The sequence below is a fragment of the Lissotriton vulgaris genome, chromosome 11 (genome assembly GCF_964263255.1).
Source record: "Lissotriton vulgaris chromosome 11, aLisVul1.2, whole genome shotgun sequence".
Classification (NCBI taxonomy): domain Eukaryota; kingdom Metazoa; phylum Chordata; class Amphibia; order Caudata; family Salamandridae; genus Lissotriton; species Lissotriton vulgaris.
This window is the reverse complement of record NC_141699.1, coordinates 214357877-214376625: the sequence shown is the minus strand read 5'-3', so window position 1 is coordinate 214376625 and position 18749 is coordinate 214357877. Positions and strand designations below refer to the sequence as shown.

Sequence of the window (18749 nt, the reverse complement as noted above, 5' to 3'; positions counted from 1 at the left end):
TGATTATCTATCTGACACTACTGGTCCCTCTGGGCTTAAACGCCGAGATGGTAGAGAAATGCACTACGTGGAGATAGGTCGAGTATGTGGTAGGTAAAAACATTTTCGGACTACTGCATGCTGATGTGGTTTGAATGCTGCCCCCACCCCCTTCTTTCTCCTCCCTTCTGCAGGTCGCGTCGGAACGTCGGCTGAAGTATGGAAGAGCGATGATCGAACAACCGACGAAAAGGGAAGAAGGGAATATGAGCATAGTCCTTATGTTGATGAGTTTTTTTAAAGACGAAGACTTAGACATGACTGTTCCTCCTTAGAATGTAGCGACTGGGAGGATGGACTGACATAAAAACTTGACGGGTACCGTATGACGAAAATTGACTCGAAATAGCACGTTAGATAATGTAACTAGACGTTTGACTAGATAGGGAAAGGACAAAGAAAAGTGATGGGGTAAGGGTTACCAAGGCACCACCCGTCTGGGAAGTTAGAAACGTTGCTGATGTTCAAAATGTACCGCCTCCTTCTCACACTCTTATAGATATAACCAAGCAGTCCGACTGTTCTCCCGATCAATACCTGCCGTTGCCTCAGCCTAGAGAACTTCCCACCAAAGGAAGAAACTGAAAAATGGTTTAAGATCCAACCATGGGTAAATAGCCCGACCAGGTTAATTTCTGATCAGCTGACCGAGGTGTAAGTATTGGCAATTGAGAACGCTCGCAGAAATAACAAGCAAGAGGGAAAAGGAGGGAAAGGTAAAAAGAGCTAAGCACGTAGGTAAATAGGATAGTAAAGATACGCAGGATGTAAAAAAAGATCTTGTTGGCCAATAATTGTTTTCTGTTTTGTTGTGAATGTCTTATATATGTAATACATGTACTGTCTTCCTTCGTCTGAGTTTGTGTGTGTGTACTGTAGGGATTTATGTCCTCCCTCTGTTTGCGTCTCTCCGTTACCTGACCCCCTGCTGTTCTGTGTTGTGAGCGCACTAAATGACCTATTTTCGTACACGTCTCTCTCTCTCTCTCTCTCCCCCCCTTACCTATCTCTCTCTCTCTCTCTCTCTCTCTCTATCTCTCTCTCTCTCTCTCTCTCTCTACATGTCATACGTGTACCGAATGGCTCGTTTAGATTGCGGACGACTCTCACTCTCTATGAGAGTCTCCCTATTTCCTCTTCCTTTTTATGATAAAATTGTGCCCCGCCGGCACCAGTCTGATTGGATACTTATTGAACGCGAAGGTGTTCAGCGAAATTGACCGAAACTAAAATGATCGTATCTCGCCATATTACTACCTCTCCTTTCTGCAAAATGAATGAACTCGAATTGGCTGAGAAGGAAAGGACAGGTAAGACGACTAAGGTCCCCCAATCTGGCCTTTTATAGGGGAACTGTATGTCAATGGCACCTTATTTTTTAGTTCATCAGAGACGAACGCCAACGTCTAGATTGACCCCCAATGCCCAGATTGCCCCACCCCCTTTGCACCCAAGCGCGAACGCCCGAAGCATCCCCGCCCCATTTGATAGACCCCAGCTGCTGTCCCGGATATAAACATGATGACCATGAGTAACTGTCGTCCCTCGAGAAAAACCTGTTTTTCCCTGACTCTCGATGATAGCGCCCCCGCCCTGTTTGAAAAGGTTAGCCAGCCTTGAAGGGAAATGTTAGACTGTTAAAGGCTCGGGTTTGAAAGGCAAGTCTCCACTGGAGGTTCCGAAATGTTGAATTTGAATGAAATGCGCAGTTGATGGGAGTCTTATTCCTCTCTGTTTGTGTTATAAATAGACGATGAATAAACTTGGCATGAACTCAGTAGGAATGCCGACATATGCACTGCTTGGTACCCAACTTCTGACTGTGACCGATGAGCATGGCACCTAAGTGCGTAGGGTTGAGGGAGGAATTTACGTGCATAAATGTCTTCTTCTGCCAGTTCTCTAAAAACTTGTTTTGTACCTATTCAAAGATTTACGATCACCGGAGGAGAAGGGTCGGACGTGACGTACAGCCTGGCTGCAGATCTTGAGACACATGTGACCTCGACCAAAGGTGGAGCTGCAGAGCAACAAGATACGGGACGAGACAGCAATTCCAAACGTGGAAAATGAAACTTGACGGGCTGCCCTGAAGCCCTCCGTCTGCTAACCCACGTGTGCCTGGAGTCTCCGTCCCCCTTCTTTGGGCCCGATTGATAGGCCTGCCTGCTTGTTATCCTTTGCTCCCTATGGTGTGTCCCAGGAACTCTGACCCCACTCCGCCCTCTCTCCTATCGACTATTTGAACCACACACCCTCCTTTCCATGTGACTTCACGCCAAAGGGAAGAACAGCATTCAGGTGGGAATAGGGTGTTGCCACGGAAATATAGGTGCCGAGCATAAGGCGCCACTAAAAGGATTGGTTAGGGAACAGGACTGTGGTCTAACAGCAGAGGACAGACCGCACCTTGCAACGCGGAAGGTTAAATACGAGCTGGACCTATAGCTCCACCGCCGGTGCTCAACAGCGCCAACTGAAGGATACGGACTAGGGCCTACCAGTGATGGCTCACTGCTAAAAAGACACTGTGACGAAGAGATCTTGTGTATTGAATTGAATTCCGCCCTCAACTACTTGGTCAAAATGTTCATTAGTCACATTTTTAAGTCAGAAACATTAATGCTATGTAGTGCGTTTGAATGTTAGGAACTCGACAAATGCAATTTCCTATGTGCTGCATTCTGCCCATCACATCAACTGTCCATGATTATATGCCAAATGTTAGTATTGACAAATGCTAATTCTTCAACCGCGCCTGTTTATATGTACCCCCATCAATTACAAAAATGAACTCTGTTATGTAAAAAGGGGCGACTGTGGAAAATAAGAAAAATTGATGTACATAAGCGACGTTCATTTCCCTTTTCCCACTCCTCTCCCTGGAAGCACCATGAATACCGTAAAATATTGACCGCATCACTCTGCCAGGAAAGGCCCGTACCCATATGTACATGACAGCCATTCTAGGCACCCTGGCCTTTTGCCCGCTCATTAGAATCACCGGCTTCCCTTCTGCGTGTATCTGAACCCCCCCCTCTCTCACATGCATAGACTATGAAACCCTCTCCCTCTGCGCGACCCTGCCCTGAAAGGCAACCCTCCTGCTTGACCCACGCAAACCCCCCATTTCCTCTTGAAGAAGCATCCTTCGCCTCGGCTGACATAGCCCTCCCCAGCTGCACCTGACTGCCCCCGCTCTCTCATGTACGGGTCATAAGACCTCTCTCTCTCTGTGCGACTCTGTCCCTGTGCACACCCTGGCTCCCCCTTCCCCTTCTCCCTCACACGGGCAAGTCATAAACCTTCTTCTTCTGCAAGACCCTGTCCTTGGGAGTCACAGCCGCGCCTGACCAACACCTCCCTTCCTTTCGTGAATAACCCCTCTGTTAGTAAACCCTCCCTCCGCGATTGACTGTCCACACATGTCTGAGGTCATCGCCTAAGCCAGGAGATACTGTTTACTGCTTATTGTATAGAGTCACTCCTCTTCAAAGGACCCACTATTGATCCTGGCCACCCCACCCCCTAGGCTACGATCAGGCGCACACATCCTACAAATTGGCGGAACACTCAGCTGCGTGATTACCCTCCCCTCTTATCAGCAGGTCAAGGGTCCCTATTGTGAACATATGTGGGGTAGGATTGACACGAGGATTATGGGGATGTCTTTTCCTTGTTTCACAATGTCGTGATTGTAATGCTAAGTGTTTTGTAAGGTATAAAAGACGGTGTCTCAGCTCACTTGTTAGAGCACCTCCCGAAAGACACTGTGTTTCGTGTCCGAAATGACAGGCTCTCCTCATGAGTAATAAATCCTGTTCTTGTGATTCCTGCTCCCAGCGCCCGTCTCTTTATTTTGGTAACTATTCAGAATGGGAACTAAGAGGCGACTTGCGCTAGCCGTCCGGGCATTGATACTAGTATGGGCTCACTTTCTACATCCATGCCTCTTTGGAAATGAGGCCAAACGTCTGGTGCGCGTCTATATTGGTCGCACCAAACAGCTCTGGTCACACACACTGGTGCGAGTTCAGCAATGCTTCACGAGGTAGAATGAGGCAATACTACGGTTATGCCCCCACCTCCGAGGGTTGAAACCTGTGAAACGGACACCACAAAAATGAGAATGCAGTTGGCGCTTTGCACGAGAAAGAGATGCGGCACGATTGACGAGGAGGCCACTTGGGTCCTGCAACCAGTGATCTACTCACCACCCACAAGATGCTTATGCGTCCCAAGGTCCCCCATGAAGAAGGGGTCACCTGCCTTAGATGCTGGCCAGACTCCGGGCTCTGCACTAGGCCATCTGGTATTAAGCACAGTTCTTAGTTCCATGAAGAAGGGGTCACATGCCTTAGATGCGGGCTAGACTCCGGGCTCTGCACAAGGCAATCTGGTATTAAGCACAGTTCTTAGTTCCACGCCGCGCTACCAGTTGAAAATCAGCAGACGATGTGGGCACTTGAGAGGGCACCGCGCTTCAGGTGACACAGGCAGCAGGTGTGTATCCCTCTTATGAGATCTTTCATGTCCCTGACACCTTTGAGAGAACAGGGAGCAAGCTTGACAAGCCATTGGAGATAACACTTCAGGATGCCAGCCACTATTCTGGAAGGGCATGCAATCCCTTTCAATGGCAGTAATCCTCCACCTGCACAACAGAGTCCTCAGTCAATGTGCACTATGTAGTCCAGATTCTCCGGTCCTACATCCCCATAAACGTATCTCATTATGTGCTGAAGTATGGCACCAGTAGTTATACTGGTGTGTGCCTTTCAAGTTGGGGGCGGTTCAAATGATCTCCCTTTAAACCACAGATGCCTTCCCTAAATTCAGTCTGGTCTGCCATGAGGCCTTGGAATTGAGATCTTAACTTTTAGTGGGGCCACGATCGGGCTCCAGAGGCCAAGTGTCAAAACCTCCTCCTACAATCTCTGGAGCCAGGCCTGCAAATGGCAGATGTCTGTCGTTACAAGTGAAAGCCCATTGTTTTGTAACCGTTGCTGGGAATGCCCTGATGTGCTCAAACAACCTCCAGTGTGGACTGGAGCCAAGTACCAAGGCACACAAAGAGTTTAGAGCACAGAAATTTCCACTTTTAAGTAGTGGCAGTTTTGCACAAATTACGCCAAAACCATCTTTACCACTGGCAAGGGGTTGTCACTGCAAATCCAATATGAAACATCATGAGGCTGCTTCACTGCAATCCACTATTGCAGCCTAAAGTGATTTTAACCATTTCTCCAGGATAGCCTCATAGGCAGTGAAAACATGTATGGCTATTCATCAATTCCTGGGCAGGGGACACACATGTGTATCAGCCCTGCCTTTCACCTTTCACTCGCTTCATCCTTTCAGAAGTACCATCGGGGTACTCGGGTGGAGGTGAAATTTCCCCTGAGGATGGCTAGTGACTTAAACAGACCAGTCTGAATAAACACGCAATTGTGTGCATCAGTCTGCAATGGCAGGCTGGAAACATCTTTAGTGGCACCATCGGAGCAAAGCACACACCAGCTTGCAATGGCAGGCTGAACACGTACTCAAGAGCACCATCGGTGCAAGGGCCAGCACCAGCCTGCAACGGCAGGCTGGGCTCGTATTTAGGAGCATCATCAGTGCAAAGCGCATACCAGCCTGCAATGGCAGGCTGGACATGTCTTCAAGAGCACCATGGATTCCAAGCAAACACCATCCTGCAATGGCAGGGTTGACATGTATTTAGGAGCATCATTTGTGCGGGTGCTCACAGCCGCCTGCAATGGCAGGCCTCACACAGGTCTTAACTCATAGTAGGTGTGAGCGTCCATCCACTGGCTGGCCATGGCAGACCAGACAAATGTTATAGAAACTTCAGGTGAGCGCCCCTTCCTAACATGTGTAGGAAAGGAATGCACACTTTCCACTGCACTTCCAGGGGGAAAGTGCCCCAGGCCCTGAGACCGTAACACGGTATCGGGCCACCCCTGGAAACTGTCCCATGCGGAGAGCCTACACCCTAGGTAGGGAAAACCCTCAAAGGAGTTAATCGCTTCCCAGCCAGTGCACACGCTGATGTACCTACCCGGCCACTCATCTACCCTCGTTTGGTGGTAGTGAATGGTTGCCTCAGGGGTGACTCCGGAGTGAGACCAGCCATCCTGAGTATGAGACATTTTTGACAGGCTATACAAGTGGGTGGCACAGTCAGTGCGGCGTCCCCTTAACAGCCAGTGCCGCACCCACCCTGGATATGTGGTGTACCTTTTCACAGGGCACTCACAGGTATGACACTTCAAGTAAGCACCCTATCCTGACATGTGCAGGAAGGTCGTGCGCACTTTCCCGCTGCAGTAAAGTGGGAAAGTGCATAGAGTCCTAAGTTCCGGAAAAGAGAGTTGACAAAAACCAGGAGGAAAAAAAGAAAAAAGTTTTATGGAAAACCCCATAAGAAGGGCCATTTCCAACACCTACATTTTAAAGAAATTAACTGAATGCCCACAGAGCAAAAAATATGAGTGAAATCATATTTCTGGCAGAATGCAACCGAAAGGAGCCATAAATGTTATAGTCGGAATAAAGGGGCAGGGGTGAAGTGATGTGCCAAAGATTACATGAATCCATGAAGTGCAACGGCTGTGATTCAAACTCAAACGTTAAGTATGCTCCAACTTAAAGCAGGAAGGAATAATTTGTCATTATTTAATTAGTCCATGAATAGAGACGTCCATGGATAAGTATACAACGTAAGGTACTGGATTAAACTCCAACAAGCCTGGGTTGAGATGCCTGTTTAATTGAACCCTTCTTCCTGTAAGAATGCTGCCCCTTTATACCCGTCTGCCCTACTCAAAAGAAGAGCCGAAGAGGACAGAAGGGACCGTTAATGTTAAAAGTTAATTAACTTTTGGTAGATTTTAAAGGGTAAAGAAATTCTGAAGCCCACGCATTAAAAACCCCTCTATCCCCTTACACATGTTTTACAGTGGTCAAATGATATGAAATTGTTAGTCAAGCTGGCGAACAATAAAACTAGAGATGTACAGCCAAAGCTTGTGCCACTGAGAAGATAATTAACCATGAAGGTAATGTAGTAGCAGTGCAGCTGTGACTGACCGCCTTGCTAGGGTCTGAACCCAGGTACTGCTTAGATAGATGGGAGAATGGCAGAGTGTTCGAGCCACGCACTAGTCTGCTTCTAGCAGAGAAGAAAGAAAAACCCAATCCCTGGTATGAATTCGGAAGCAAAATATTGATGGCAATCAACCAGCAACACACTGAACACCTGGAGCACAACAACCTCCTGGACTCCTCTCAATCCAGAATCAGAGCCAACCACAGCACTGAGATTACACTGATCGTAGACACCAACATCAGGGCCCTCCTGGACTGTGGTGAAATGGCAGTCCTCATGCTCCTAGATCTGTCAGCCGTCTTTGACACCTTCTCTCATCACATCTTGATCAACATACTACACCACATGGAGACACCCTCAAATGGATCGCCTCATACCTCACCAGAAGAACCCAGAGAATCCGTCTCCCACCATTCAGCTCAGAACAAAGGAAGATCATCTGCAGCTTCTCCAAAGGATCATCCCTCAGCTCCATTCTCTTCAACATGTACATGAACCCCCTGGCCAACACTGTCAGATTGCACTGATTCAACATCATCTCCTATGCAGATGACACAAAATTCATCCTCTCGCTGGCAGACGAGACCTCCACCACCAGAGTCAACTTACACAGATGTATGATGAACGTCGCCGACTGGATGGAGGAGAACTGTCTCAAGCTCAACACGGACAAGATGGAAGTCCTCATCCTTGGGACCAACACCTCTCTATGGAACGACCTTGGTGGCCTGCTGAACCTGGCCCATCATTCGCCTGACAGAACACGCCTGCAATCTCGGCATCATCTAGGACAGCAAGCTATCTATGCATGCTCTGCAAGACCTTCAGTTGGCTGACAGTCAACACCAGAAGGATTGTCATGCAGGCCCTCATCACAAGCAGGGGGACTACGGGAAAACACTATGTAGGAATCACAGCACGCCTCCTGAAGGGACTATAGACAATACAAAACTCAGCAGCTAGACTCATACTTGTCCTCCCTGGACAGACCCGTGCTCACTACGCCACTAGATTCAAGCTAGCCTGGCTGATGAAGGGTGATGCCCTGAAACAGGTCCCAGGATGCCTGTTTCCGGTCTAGGGAGGACCTGGCTTGGCAATTCGGGCAGGAGTGTTCCCATAAGGAACAGGGTCAAGGCTGATTTGCATATGGCTCGGTCCAAACTGGTGAGGTGCGGAAAAGAATGATGGATTCAACCCGGATCCTTGTGACTGGGGAGAATGTTTTCATTGTCCAGCACTCCGTTCATTAACTGTTTATTTTGCATATGGACCCACATCACCCTTCACCTCAAGAAACAACACTGTCTCCAGAGCCAGAAGAGATGCTAGTTCAAGATGCTGACCCACGCATGCAAAGCTCTGCAGAATGAAGACCAGTATACATCAACAAACGCATGACCTTCCACCAACCGACCAGACACCTACAATTTGATTCTTGGTTTATGTTGACATAAGAAGTAAGTGAAGCTTTCATCATGTATGCAGGTCTGAGCTTAATGTAAAAACAAGTTCCAACATGTGTCCCAATTTGTGGGTTCAGCTTGATGAGTTTGGAAAAATCAATGCGTCTCAGGTGACCATGCATGCTTTCGTTTTGGGTGCACTTGTGAAAGCCCTAAAAAAACCTTTAAAGTTTTGTCATATTTTATTATTTCCTGGATGCTGTCTTAGAACACGTTCTGAAGTCTGCTTTTATCTGTCAATTAAATTAAGCTTGTTGATTTCACTGGTTTTGAGTCACTCAAAAGCATAATTGAATTGTTTTTAAATAGTTTTCTGTTATGCGAACAATGTAGACAACAAAATCGAAATTACCATTTCCTAATGGGCACAAGAGAAAGTAGAAACCATGAACTTCGATCTAAATGTTTTACACACATTTTGTCAGATTGTTCTTCTTCAGACCGGATTATATAACCTGATTATTCTTACCCTCAAGTAAACAGGGTTTGTATCGCCGGAAGACACAGAAACCATTAACCAAGCAGTAAACAGTCAGCATCAAGCATGCACAGTGGAAACAAAATCAATCTCAAATCTCACATGTGAGCTGCCCATCACTTGAGGTAAAAGGCACATGTGGCATGAATAGTAAAAAAATATTTGCTTCCGCCACACTTCAGAATTACAAAAACTGTTCTCATTCTGATGTATTCTGAAATATCAGCAAAGTTAATTTTTGTTGTGTGCTAAAAAATATAACGTCCTCTCCCATGGGTACTCAGCAAGATGTATTGTCACATAAATTCTCTCACTTTGAAGTCAGCATGAGAAAAGTACACACCAACCTCGCTCGGAATACAAAGCCTGACATTTGAATGACCAGCAAATTAGACCTGTTTGCAGATAGCAAGTACTGGGGAGGATACAGTAAACAAGGAATGGTCAGGAGAGTGACTGAGTCAAGCTGGACAGCCTAACACAACAATATATATAAATTCTTTATTCGGTTTTTTTATCATTGTAAAACCATAAAAGCAACAGTAAAAATTGTAGTACAGTACATTAGCAAGATTTCAGAGTTTAAAAGAAGAAAAGAAATACATTCATTCAGTATTAGAGATTATTCCTATGCCTGATAATGCATTGTATAAAGTTTAGTACATGATAACAGGTGCGCTCAGAATCTAGCATCTGTAGGGATAGCATAGCCGGACGACATTGTCTGAGACCCCAGGACTTTAGCAATGGGAATAGCCAGATTTTTCTATGGGGATGAAAATATTTGCAAAACAGTATCGTGTGCATACACGTCTGTGAAGAGGTATCATCACATGGGCAATGAGACAAGTTTGGATCCCAAGTATTCTTTTTTGGAAAAGCCACTTGTCTATGGAAAAAGTTGAGTCTGAATCTAGTCAGGAGCATCTTATCGTATGTGCTGATTTCCAGTGTGAGATAGGGCTGAATTTGTGGAGTGAGCTGTACCATATTTGCATGTTGTACAGATTGTTTAGTTGAAAGCAGAGTAATTCTAAGAGTCTCTAGATGGTTCATGGCTTTCTGCTTCAGCTCTTTCTTAGTTATCTCAGTTAGGGTTGCTGGAGTGAGATAGTATCTTTCTAGACCCAAATCCGTGAAGAAATGCCTGACATAGGTGAGCCAGGCTATTTTGTGCGCACGATCCAGTGCCATTGAGTCCTCTAGGATATTTTTAGTCAGCATGTTCTTGTCCGATAACCAAATGCGTCTCCAGAGTAACAATGGCTGAACTTTTATCAGATCTTCTATGTAGGGGATTCCCAGTTCCGCATGACATGCGTAGATGGAAGAACACTTTGGGACAGATAGAAGAAATCTCATGAAGGAGTTCTCAACTATTTGGAGAGGGCCAACATCAGCGTGTCCCCATACACCGGCCCCGTATAGAGCAATGGCTTGGCATTTTGCAGCATAGATTTTTAGCAGCTCAACTGGTGGTCTCCTTCCGAGTCTTTGTGAGAAGTTCATCAAGGCAACGATAGCTCGCTTAAGAAGATGTCTCCTGGACTCAATGGCTGCTTTCCAATTTAATCTTTCGTCAATCATTATGCCCAGATAAGGGTACTGGGGAGTCCTATCTAGTTTTTGTTCGTTCAGGTGGATGTTCTTTGTACGTTTTCGCCCTCCACCAGCGACCATAACGAAAGTTTTTTTGACATTTAAGTGCAGATCTAAAGTGCTCATAAATTCAGCATATTTGTTCAGGGATTTCTGGAGTTCTATTGGTGTGCGGGCCAGGATGACAGCGTCATCCGCATAGAGTAGTGCGGGAATCGGGCGTTGTCTTAGTCTTGGCAGGTCCTGCCCCCCCCTCAACATCTTCTCCTCTAGTCCGTTAGTGTACAGGGAGAAGAGGAAGGGGGCAAGGACGCACCCCTGCCTGACTCCTCGCTCTACTCTGAATGACGCGGTGAGCTCTCCCTTTGTCCCGTAGCGCACTCTCGCAGAAGCTTCCGCATATAGTTCTCTTAAAAAGTCCAGGAGTGGGGGATCCACCCCCATACTTCTCAAAAGGGTCCATAGCTTCGCGTGGGATACGCAATCGAAAGCAGAGGACAAGTCCACGTATACCATGTACATTGTCCCCTGCTTTGCGTGAATGTACTTGGACACGAGTATGCTTAGATTGAGGGCCTGTTCTACGGTTCCAAAACCTTCCCTGAACCCAAATTGTAGGTCTGATAGGATCTTTCTTTCGTCTGCCCATTGCTGGAGTTGTTCCAGGACTATTCTACCAACTATTTTTCCCAGAGAATCTAATAAAGAAATGGGACGGTAGCATTTGACATCTTGGCGGTCCCCCTTTTTAAAAATAGGCACCATGATGGAGTTGGATCAAGACTCCATCAATCCCAGTTTCGCTGCTGCGATGCATACTCTTGTCAGTATGGGGGCCCAGAGATCCGGGAGATGTTTAAAAAGATCTGCGGGCACCCCATCTGGTCCTGGCGCTTTTCCCCCTTTACTTAAGTTTAGTGCCTGGACTACGTCGAGTATATCAAATTGTAGGCCGATTCGAAAATCGACGGGAGGAAGGGAATGATACATTTCTTCTGTTGGGGATGTTAGTTTAAAAATGTTGGAAAAATGGTTTACCCAGGTTTCCTCTTCTATGGCCACGTCGATCTAGGGTCTGTTGGAATCGGATAGAAAGGGGGTTTTTACTATTCGCCAGAAGGACTCGCTGTTTCTTGTAAGTGTGCTTTTGTGTAGGTCGTCCCATAGGGCCTGTTTCAGCTCTTGTTTCCTCGGTTTCCTGACCTTTTTGTATTGGAGCCTAAGATACTGGATCTGTTGTTGATCTCTTTTCGGTTGTCTAAGAGCCTATTTTAACTTGTTTTGCAAGACAGTACAATCGTGATTAAACCAGCCTGGTGGATTTCTGTTATTTTGATTATTTTTTCCAGTCAACACTACTTTTATTTTGTCCAAGATGATCTTAAAATTTTTGAGAATAGTGCTATCATCTGTTTCCAGGTCTAGACATTTTATTATATTGGGATATGTTGTCTTTATTTAGTTGTTGGTTAGTTGGGTGGGATCTATCTTTTCCCATTTTATCGTGAATCCATTTATTCTGCCCAATTCGAGCCGATTTTGGGATAGAGTGTGTGCGATTATTGTTGTATGCGTTAATTGATTTAGGAGGTCTAAATCCAATCTAAGCGCAGAATGATCGCTTAGAGTGTTCGTCAAAAGTGTGAAGTCCCTAGTTAGATGTCTCAGCCCATCCGTCGAAAGAATGTAGTCAACGGTGGTCTCGTGCCCCCTCCCTAGGTATGTTGGTTCAAATGTGTTGTTAGCGGGGTTTTTCTTATTTACTATTGATAATTCAAGGTCTGTGAGAAGGTTGTTCATTGCTTCCCCTGTTCCTTCATGGTGAAAGTGCACGAGAGGGTTATCATGCTCGTCCACTAACCCGCAATTCTGATTGCTCAAGCGTGGGCAGGGGTGCAGATTAAAGTCCCCTCCCCATAATAGATGGACAGTGCCCTTTTTTTTGTACAGTTGTCTATATTTGACAATTTTTTCCTGAATTATCGAAAGGGTGTTAATGAAATGGTCGTCCTCTAGGTTATTGTAAAAGTTTATTTAAATAATGATGGCTTCTTTTCCTACTGAGAGGGAAAACGATTGGAAATTTGGGGTGGATTCTGTTTTTAATAACTTCAGGCTTGAAATTGTATTCGCTATATATGTAACCAAACCCCCCTTAGGCCTGCCCGCACTGCTTGGGAGGGCTGGGGAAAAAAATGTTTGATAACCCACAATATGCAGCTCTTTCGTAGCCCATGTTTCTTGTAGGCATATTATCTTGCCTTCTTCAAGAAAATGGGCAGCTGAGCCGTGCTCTATTTTGGGGCGGAGACCCGCGATGTTCCAGAAAATAATAGACAGGGGTTGTGTCTTTTTCTCTTGAACTGCGGTCGTCCTCCGTGCAAGATCTGGGGATGAGATAAGTTGTTCATGAGTTGGAGTTTCGGGTGATGGTCAATCGACCATTTCTAGGCCACTGAACCGATTCATGGTCGGTATACTCGACCAATTTTCCCAGTGTGGCACTTCTCTATAGATAGGTCTATATGGTCGCTGCCGTGGTGCACCCCATTGCTCCCATTCTCTTCCTCTGTTACGAGGTCCCACAATCTGCCATGGACCCTCATGTTGCTGATAATTAGGCTCTACTGGCCACCAAGGGCTCTCATGATCATTTTGTCACGGGCCATTTTTGGTCTAGGGATGGTAAATTCCGAGGGCTGTGGGACTGCTTTGCGCCATATATTGTCGAATTCATTAAAGTGGCTGTTGTGATGTTTCTTAGGGTAGAAGAAGGAAAGACTCTTTGTGTCGATCCCACCACTTGTATTGTGTTGTTCCCAGGAGCAAATATGCTCGACTACTCTTGGATCCTCAAACGTGATCACAATGCAGTCTCCCTGTATTACTTTTTTGGTATGTCCCACCCATGGGGTCCTGGATACCGTTACTATCCTACTTGACCAGTTGGGTGGGGAAGGTCGATTTGTGTTTAACCAGTATTGGACCTTATTTTTTAAGGACCAATTGGGCTCTATAGTCTCCCCCGTTAGTTCTGGTACCCCGGTCATCACAACCACGAATGGTGATGCTTCAGGTGGCAGATTCGTATAGGGTCTGCCCTCATGAGCTCCTCTCGTGGTTCCTATGTTCACTATAGGGTTTGTTTGTTTTTTAGCAGAAATTGTGGGGGCTGGCGTTTTAGGGACTGGCGTTTTTAGAATTGTTGTTTTTTTTACAGGGGTTTTTGAGACTATATTGCTCTGAGGGGTTGGTATTATAGCTTTCGGAGGGGATTTCGCCACTGTGGGGGCTTTTAGTACTAATTGTTGTTTGGGTAGTGGGCAGGCTAAAGTTGTTTTTCTCTTTTGTGGGACGGGTGCAGCCGGATTATCTATTCCCTTTTTTTGAGGTTCTTGTGTTGGCCTGGATTGTATGGATTTTGAAATTTTTGTCATTTGGTTCTCGATGTTGGTTAATCTGGTTTCAAGGGGTAGAAAAAAAGAGTGTAGTAATGAGGTTATTTTGTTTACCAGCTCCGGGGTATCAGGCTCATTACTGTGAGGTAGTAGAACAGGTGAACCTGAGACGATGGTGCTTGGAATATTATTAAGTGAGGAATGATGTACCAGTACCTGATGGTCAGTAATATCAACCGTTTTGAAGGTAGGACCTACCAGGTTTGAAGTTACTGTTGGATCAGTTAAGTCAGCCGGGTCAATGACTGTAATTTTATCTACTTTTTCCTTGTCCTTTCTTTTCTTAACAGCCCCCTCCCTCCTCCCTCTTGCTTGTCTTACTTCCTCTGGTGTATGGTCGCGTAGAATTTCAGGTGTTTTTTCTAGATCGGAGTTTGAGAGTGATAGAGAAAGTTGGGAGGCTGATAGGTCTACGACATTCGGGAGACTGAGTCTATTGTTGCCTTGCAACGATTGTACTAAGGTACCCTCTGGCTCGGGGGATCTTGCTGTAGCCAATGGACCCATAGAGGATCGCCTCGCAATAGCGAGGTCCGTAGATACTCTGCCCTCTATTAGGCTGATGCTTTGATCGATAAAAGTGTTTGCCTTGGTGATAAAATCGTCCATAGGCCCTAACAGCTGTTCGCCAATCCCACCCTTTTTTACCTTCTTAGACTTACTATCCTAGTGTTCATTTTCAATAGAAGGATTTCACAGAGTCTTGATGAGTGGGTGGACAATAGTTAAAGTGGGACGTGCAGTTTTGATCCGTTTATGCAAAAGTTAGAGGGAAGGCCCGGTCCGGTCTCCTCACGTTCTCGAACGGCCTCAAACGGCCCGCCCTTTGCCCGGGCTTCGCCCCGGGCTACGACCCGCGCGCGTCCCGCGGTGCGCGTTACTGGGCTTGCTTAAATTCGATTTGGAAGAGGGGAGGCGTGGCACTGGGAGGGGGCGCGGCTCACGCGGGAAGAGGACCCAGCTGTTGATGGTGAATGCTGGTCCTCGCAGTCCCGGGGGCCGCGCCTCTCACCTCCTCTGCGGCCACGGAGTTGGTCCTTTCCTCACTCTGGGCTCAAATGGCAGTAGATAGTCTTGGCAGCTACTCCTGTAGCGAAGGGCGATATTTGCACAAAGAAAATCCTCTAAGCGAGCGGCACCGCGTAGCGGGGGCCGCGAGAGGTAATAAGCAATCAGCTGGAGGCGTGGCACTGGGAGGGGGAGCGGCTCACGCAGGAAGAGGACCCAGCTGTTGATGGTGAATGCTGGTCCTCGCAGTCCCGGGGGCCGCGCCTCTCACCTCCTCTGCGGCCACGGAGTTGGTCCTTTCCTCACTCTGGGCTCAAATGGCAGTAGATAGTCTTGGCAGCTACTCCTGTAGCGAAGGGCTATATTTGCACAAAGAAAATCCTCTAAGCGAGCGGCTCCCGCGTAGCGGGGGCCGCGAGAGGTAATAAGCAATCAGCTGGAGGCGTGGCACTGGGAGGGGGCGCGGCTCACGCGGGAAGAGGACCCAGCTGTTGATGGTGAATGCTGGTCCTCACAGTCCCGGGGGCCGCGCCTCTCACCTCCTCTGCGGCCACGGAGATGGTCCTTTCCTCACTCTGGGCTCAAATGGCAGTAGATAGTCTTGGCAGCTACTCCTATAGCGAAGGGCGATATTTGCACAAAGAAAATCCTCTAAGCGAGCGGCACACTACACAACAAGCAAACGATCGAGCCAGCTAGTAAAGATGCACTCTGTAGAGCAGCTCAACAAGAAGAAAAAAATAGGTCACAAAAGTGAAAGCAGTGTAAGGACACAAGTACTTGGGCCATGTACTAGAGGAGGGTCACATGCAAGGACAGGGTAGTGCCGAACGCAGAGCTGGCCAGCAGAAAGCAAGAAATCAAGAGTGGCTTTGAAGCCCACCTTTGGTAAGTAATGGGGGGGCTCCAAGCTCACTACCAGTAAACAAAATGTCTAGGAGAGCATGCACTGTTTATGTGAGACCTAAAAAAGACTCCTCCCCACAGGAGGCAGACGTTTGGATGAAACAATATTTTTAAAGCACAGCTGTGACCTAGAAGGTATCCTGGTGCTGGTCCAAACTAATCCCACAAATAGAACTCACACACAGTGACCCACCAAGTATACATAGCTGGAAGGAAGACATGGACTGGTGCATGTTAGCCAAGAAACAAGTGTATGAGTGTAGTGGACGTTCTAGGATCTGGGAAAATATTTGGCAACAATACAGGGAAATGCAGGCTAATGTACTCTGCATTAATTGATTCATTATATTTGATAGACAAGGGAGGGGGGGAGAGAACTACTTTTCATGTCAAGTCATAAACTAAGTCTTACTGGTTGATGTTCAATGCAAAAAGCGTGTGGCACCCGAGATGTTTCGACAGAGGTGACGGAATGTTCTTTGAAACGAAAATCAATTAAAAAAAAAATCTTTAAAAAAGAGCAGAGTAGCCTGGGCCAAGAACCATGATCAGCAGCACCATATTCTGTGGTCACAGTAATCCATTCATACACTTATGTCCTTGTCAACAGTACTGACTATGCAATTTATTTTCCTAACCCACAATATAGGTAAGTTCATATATTTACCATTTCTAACGTTATTCAATGGGGGGGAAGGTTACAGGGATTTATCTGTCTCACATTAAAGATAAAGAAGGCTTCTTTGCTGCTGCTCTGGCCCACACTGCTCGCCCTTTTTGCCACCTTACTAGTTTTCCTCCCACACTGCATACACTTGACACCATGCCTTTATTAACCACGGGTAATATTGATGCAGATCTCTCCGCCAAGCAATAAAGAAAATTTGGGACGTGTCAACGAATGAAACCATGAGTGTGACCGAAGTGAAAAATCAGAGCCTTTACACAGGACTACAGTTCATCAGTGCTCCTGAATCATCATCTGTACAAGCATCCACATTCAGACAAGCCTCTGAATATTACCTTTCATACTGTTCGTCAAATGCTTGATGAGTGACTGTTCCATTGGAATGGACATCGGACACATTCTGAAAGAGATAGTTCAAAAACATTTTGTTATTAGAAAGACTGCCACTTAAGACCTTCATTTTAGCAGTAACCACTGCTGCCAACAAATCTGGCAAAAACATTAGATGAATTATTTTTCAGTCTGTTAATCAAGGGAAAACTATCCCAGAATTGCATTTAGGAATGGCACACAGTGACTATTATATTCTACAGGCCAGAGGTACAATTTTATTTCTAACTTTGCTCTCTAAAACTGCTGCTCTCTACTGATGAAGGGCTCAACCCAGAAACACGTGTCTAGAGATATACAGTAATGTCTGCACCAACTTTGGTGAAAGACTCCCGCTACTTTTGAAGTAAGTTCGAACTGTGTACTGCATTTACCAGGATGCAAAGGGGCGAACTGTGCTGGGTCTGTGAGGCAGTGTGCTCCCAACCCCCATTCTGTTTAAAAGGCTCCCTTGAGCCAGCAAGCTCAAGAGCTTTAGAGATGCACCTGTGTGCACCTGTGAGTGACCTCTGACCCTGCCTGCATGTCAGGTCACCCCCCCTTCTGCCGGACAGCTCCACCGCCAAGTGCCTGCTCCTTTGCTGTGCGTGATCGCGCCCGCTGCCTGCCTCGGATCACCTCCGTGACCCGGGTCAGACCCTGCACTCTGTCTGATTCTTGGCTCTGTATTCTGGCTCTCCTGCATTTTTTAATTCTTTTGCCTTATTTTTCACCTCTTTCTTTATTTTCTGTGACTTATTTTCTCCCCTCTTCGCTCTAGTAACCCCCCCTGACCCTCATTTTTTGCTCTTCTTCCAGCTCCTTTTTTTCATCGCTGCCCCTGAGGCCACGCCCCCTCCCCGCCCCTCTCGCGCCTCCCAGCTGCCGCTCCCTCCCTCCACTCCTTATATGGCGGCCGCCGCTCGGACGCGAGCAGCGAGCGCGCCGATTGCGCGCCAAAGGCAAGCCCATCTGCGCCTGTACCGCACCCAGGGCCAGGACCCCTGGACCCCGCGCACTCCACAAGGCCAGACTCTGATACGACGCCAACACCCTTCACGCTCACAACACCAGCCGAGACCACCGCTACTTCCAGGCCGCCCCGAAACGCACCCACTGACCCTTCTCCTGCCACACCTGCAACTTCACCTGCAACAGAACCACCAAGCCTCCATGGACCGGACCCAACCACCTTCGATGCATCCTACTCAACACCCGCTCCGCACGCAAACAGGCCTTTGAGCTCTGGGACCTGCTCGACACCTCCGCCCCAGACGTTGCCTTCCTCCCTCAACTCCGCTGAACACCTCCACACGTGTCTAGAGATATACAGCAATGTCTGCACCAACTTTGGTGAAAAACTCCAGCTACTTTTGAAGTAAGTTTGAACTGTGTACTGCATTTACCAGAATGCAAAGGGGTGAACTGTTCTGGGACTGTGAGGCAGTGTGCTCCCAACCCCCATTCTGTTTAAAAGGCTCCCTTGAGCCAGCAAGCTGACGAGCTTTGGAGATGCACCTGTGTGCCTGTGAGTGGTACTGTGACCAGAGAGGAACTTGGCAGCATTTCCAGCAACCCCAGATAATTTTTCTTTGCTCTCTAAAACTGCTGCTCTCTACTG

General features: G+C 47.1%; 1 protein-coding gene across 1 annotated transcript in view; it reads right to left on the bottom strand.

The window, feature by feature from the left end:
• Positions 1-18749, bottom strand: part of ANKRD13A (ankyrin repeat domain 13A) — a 464307-nt gene that overhangs the window by 70915 nt on the left and 374643 nt on the right. Inside the window, exon 14 of the mRNA XM_086943131.1 lies at positions 17095-17159. Within this exon, the coding sequence (XP_086799257.1) occupies positions 17095-17159 (65 nt within the window). The remainder of the gene's footprint in view (positions 1-17094; positions 17160-18749) is intronic.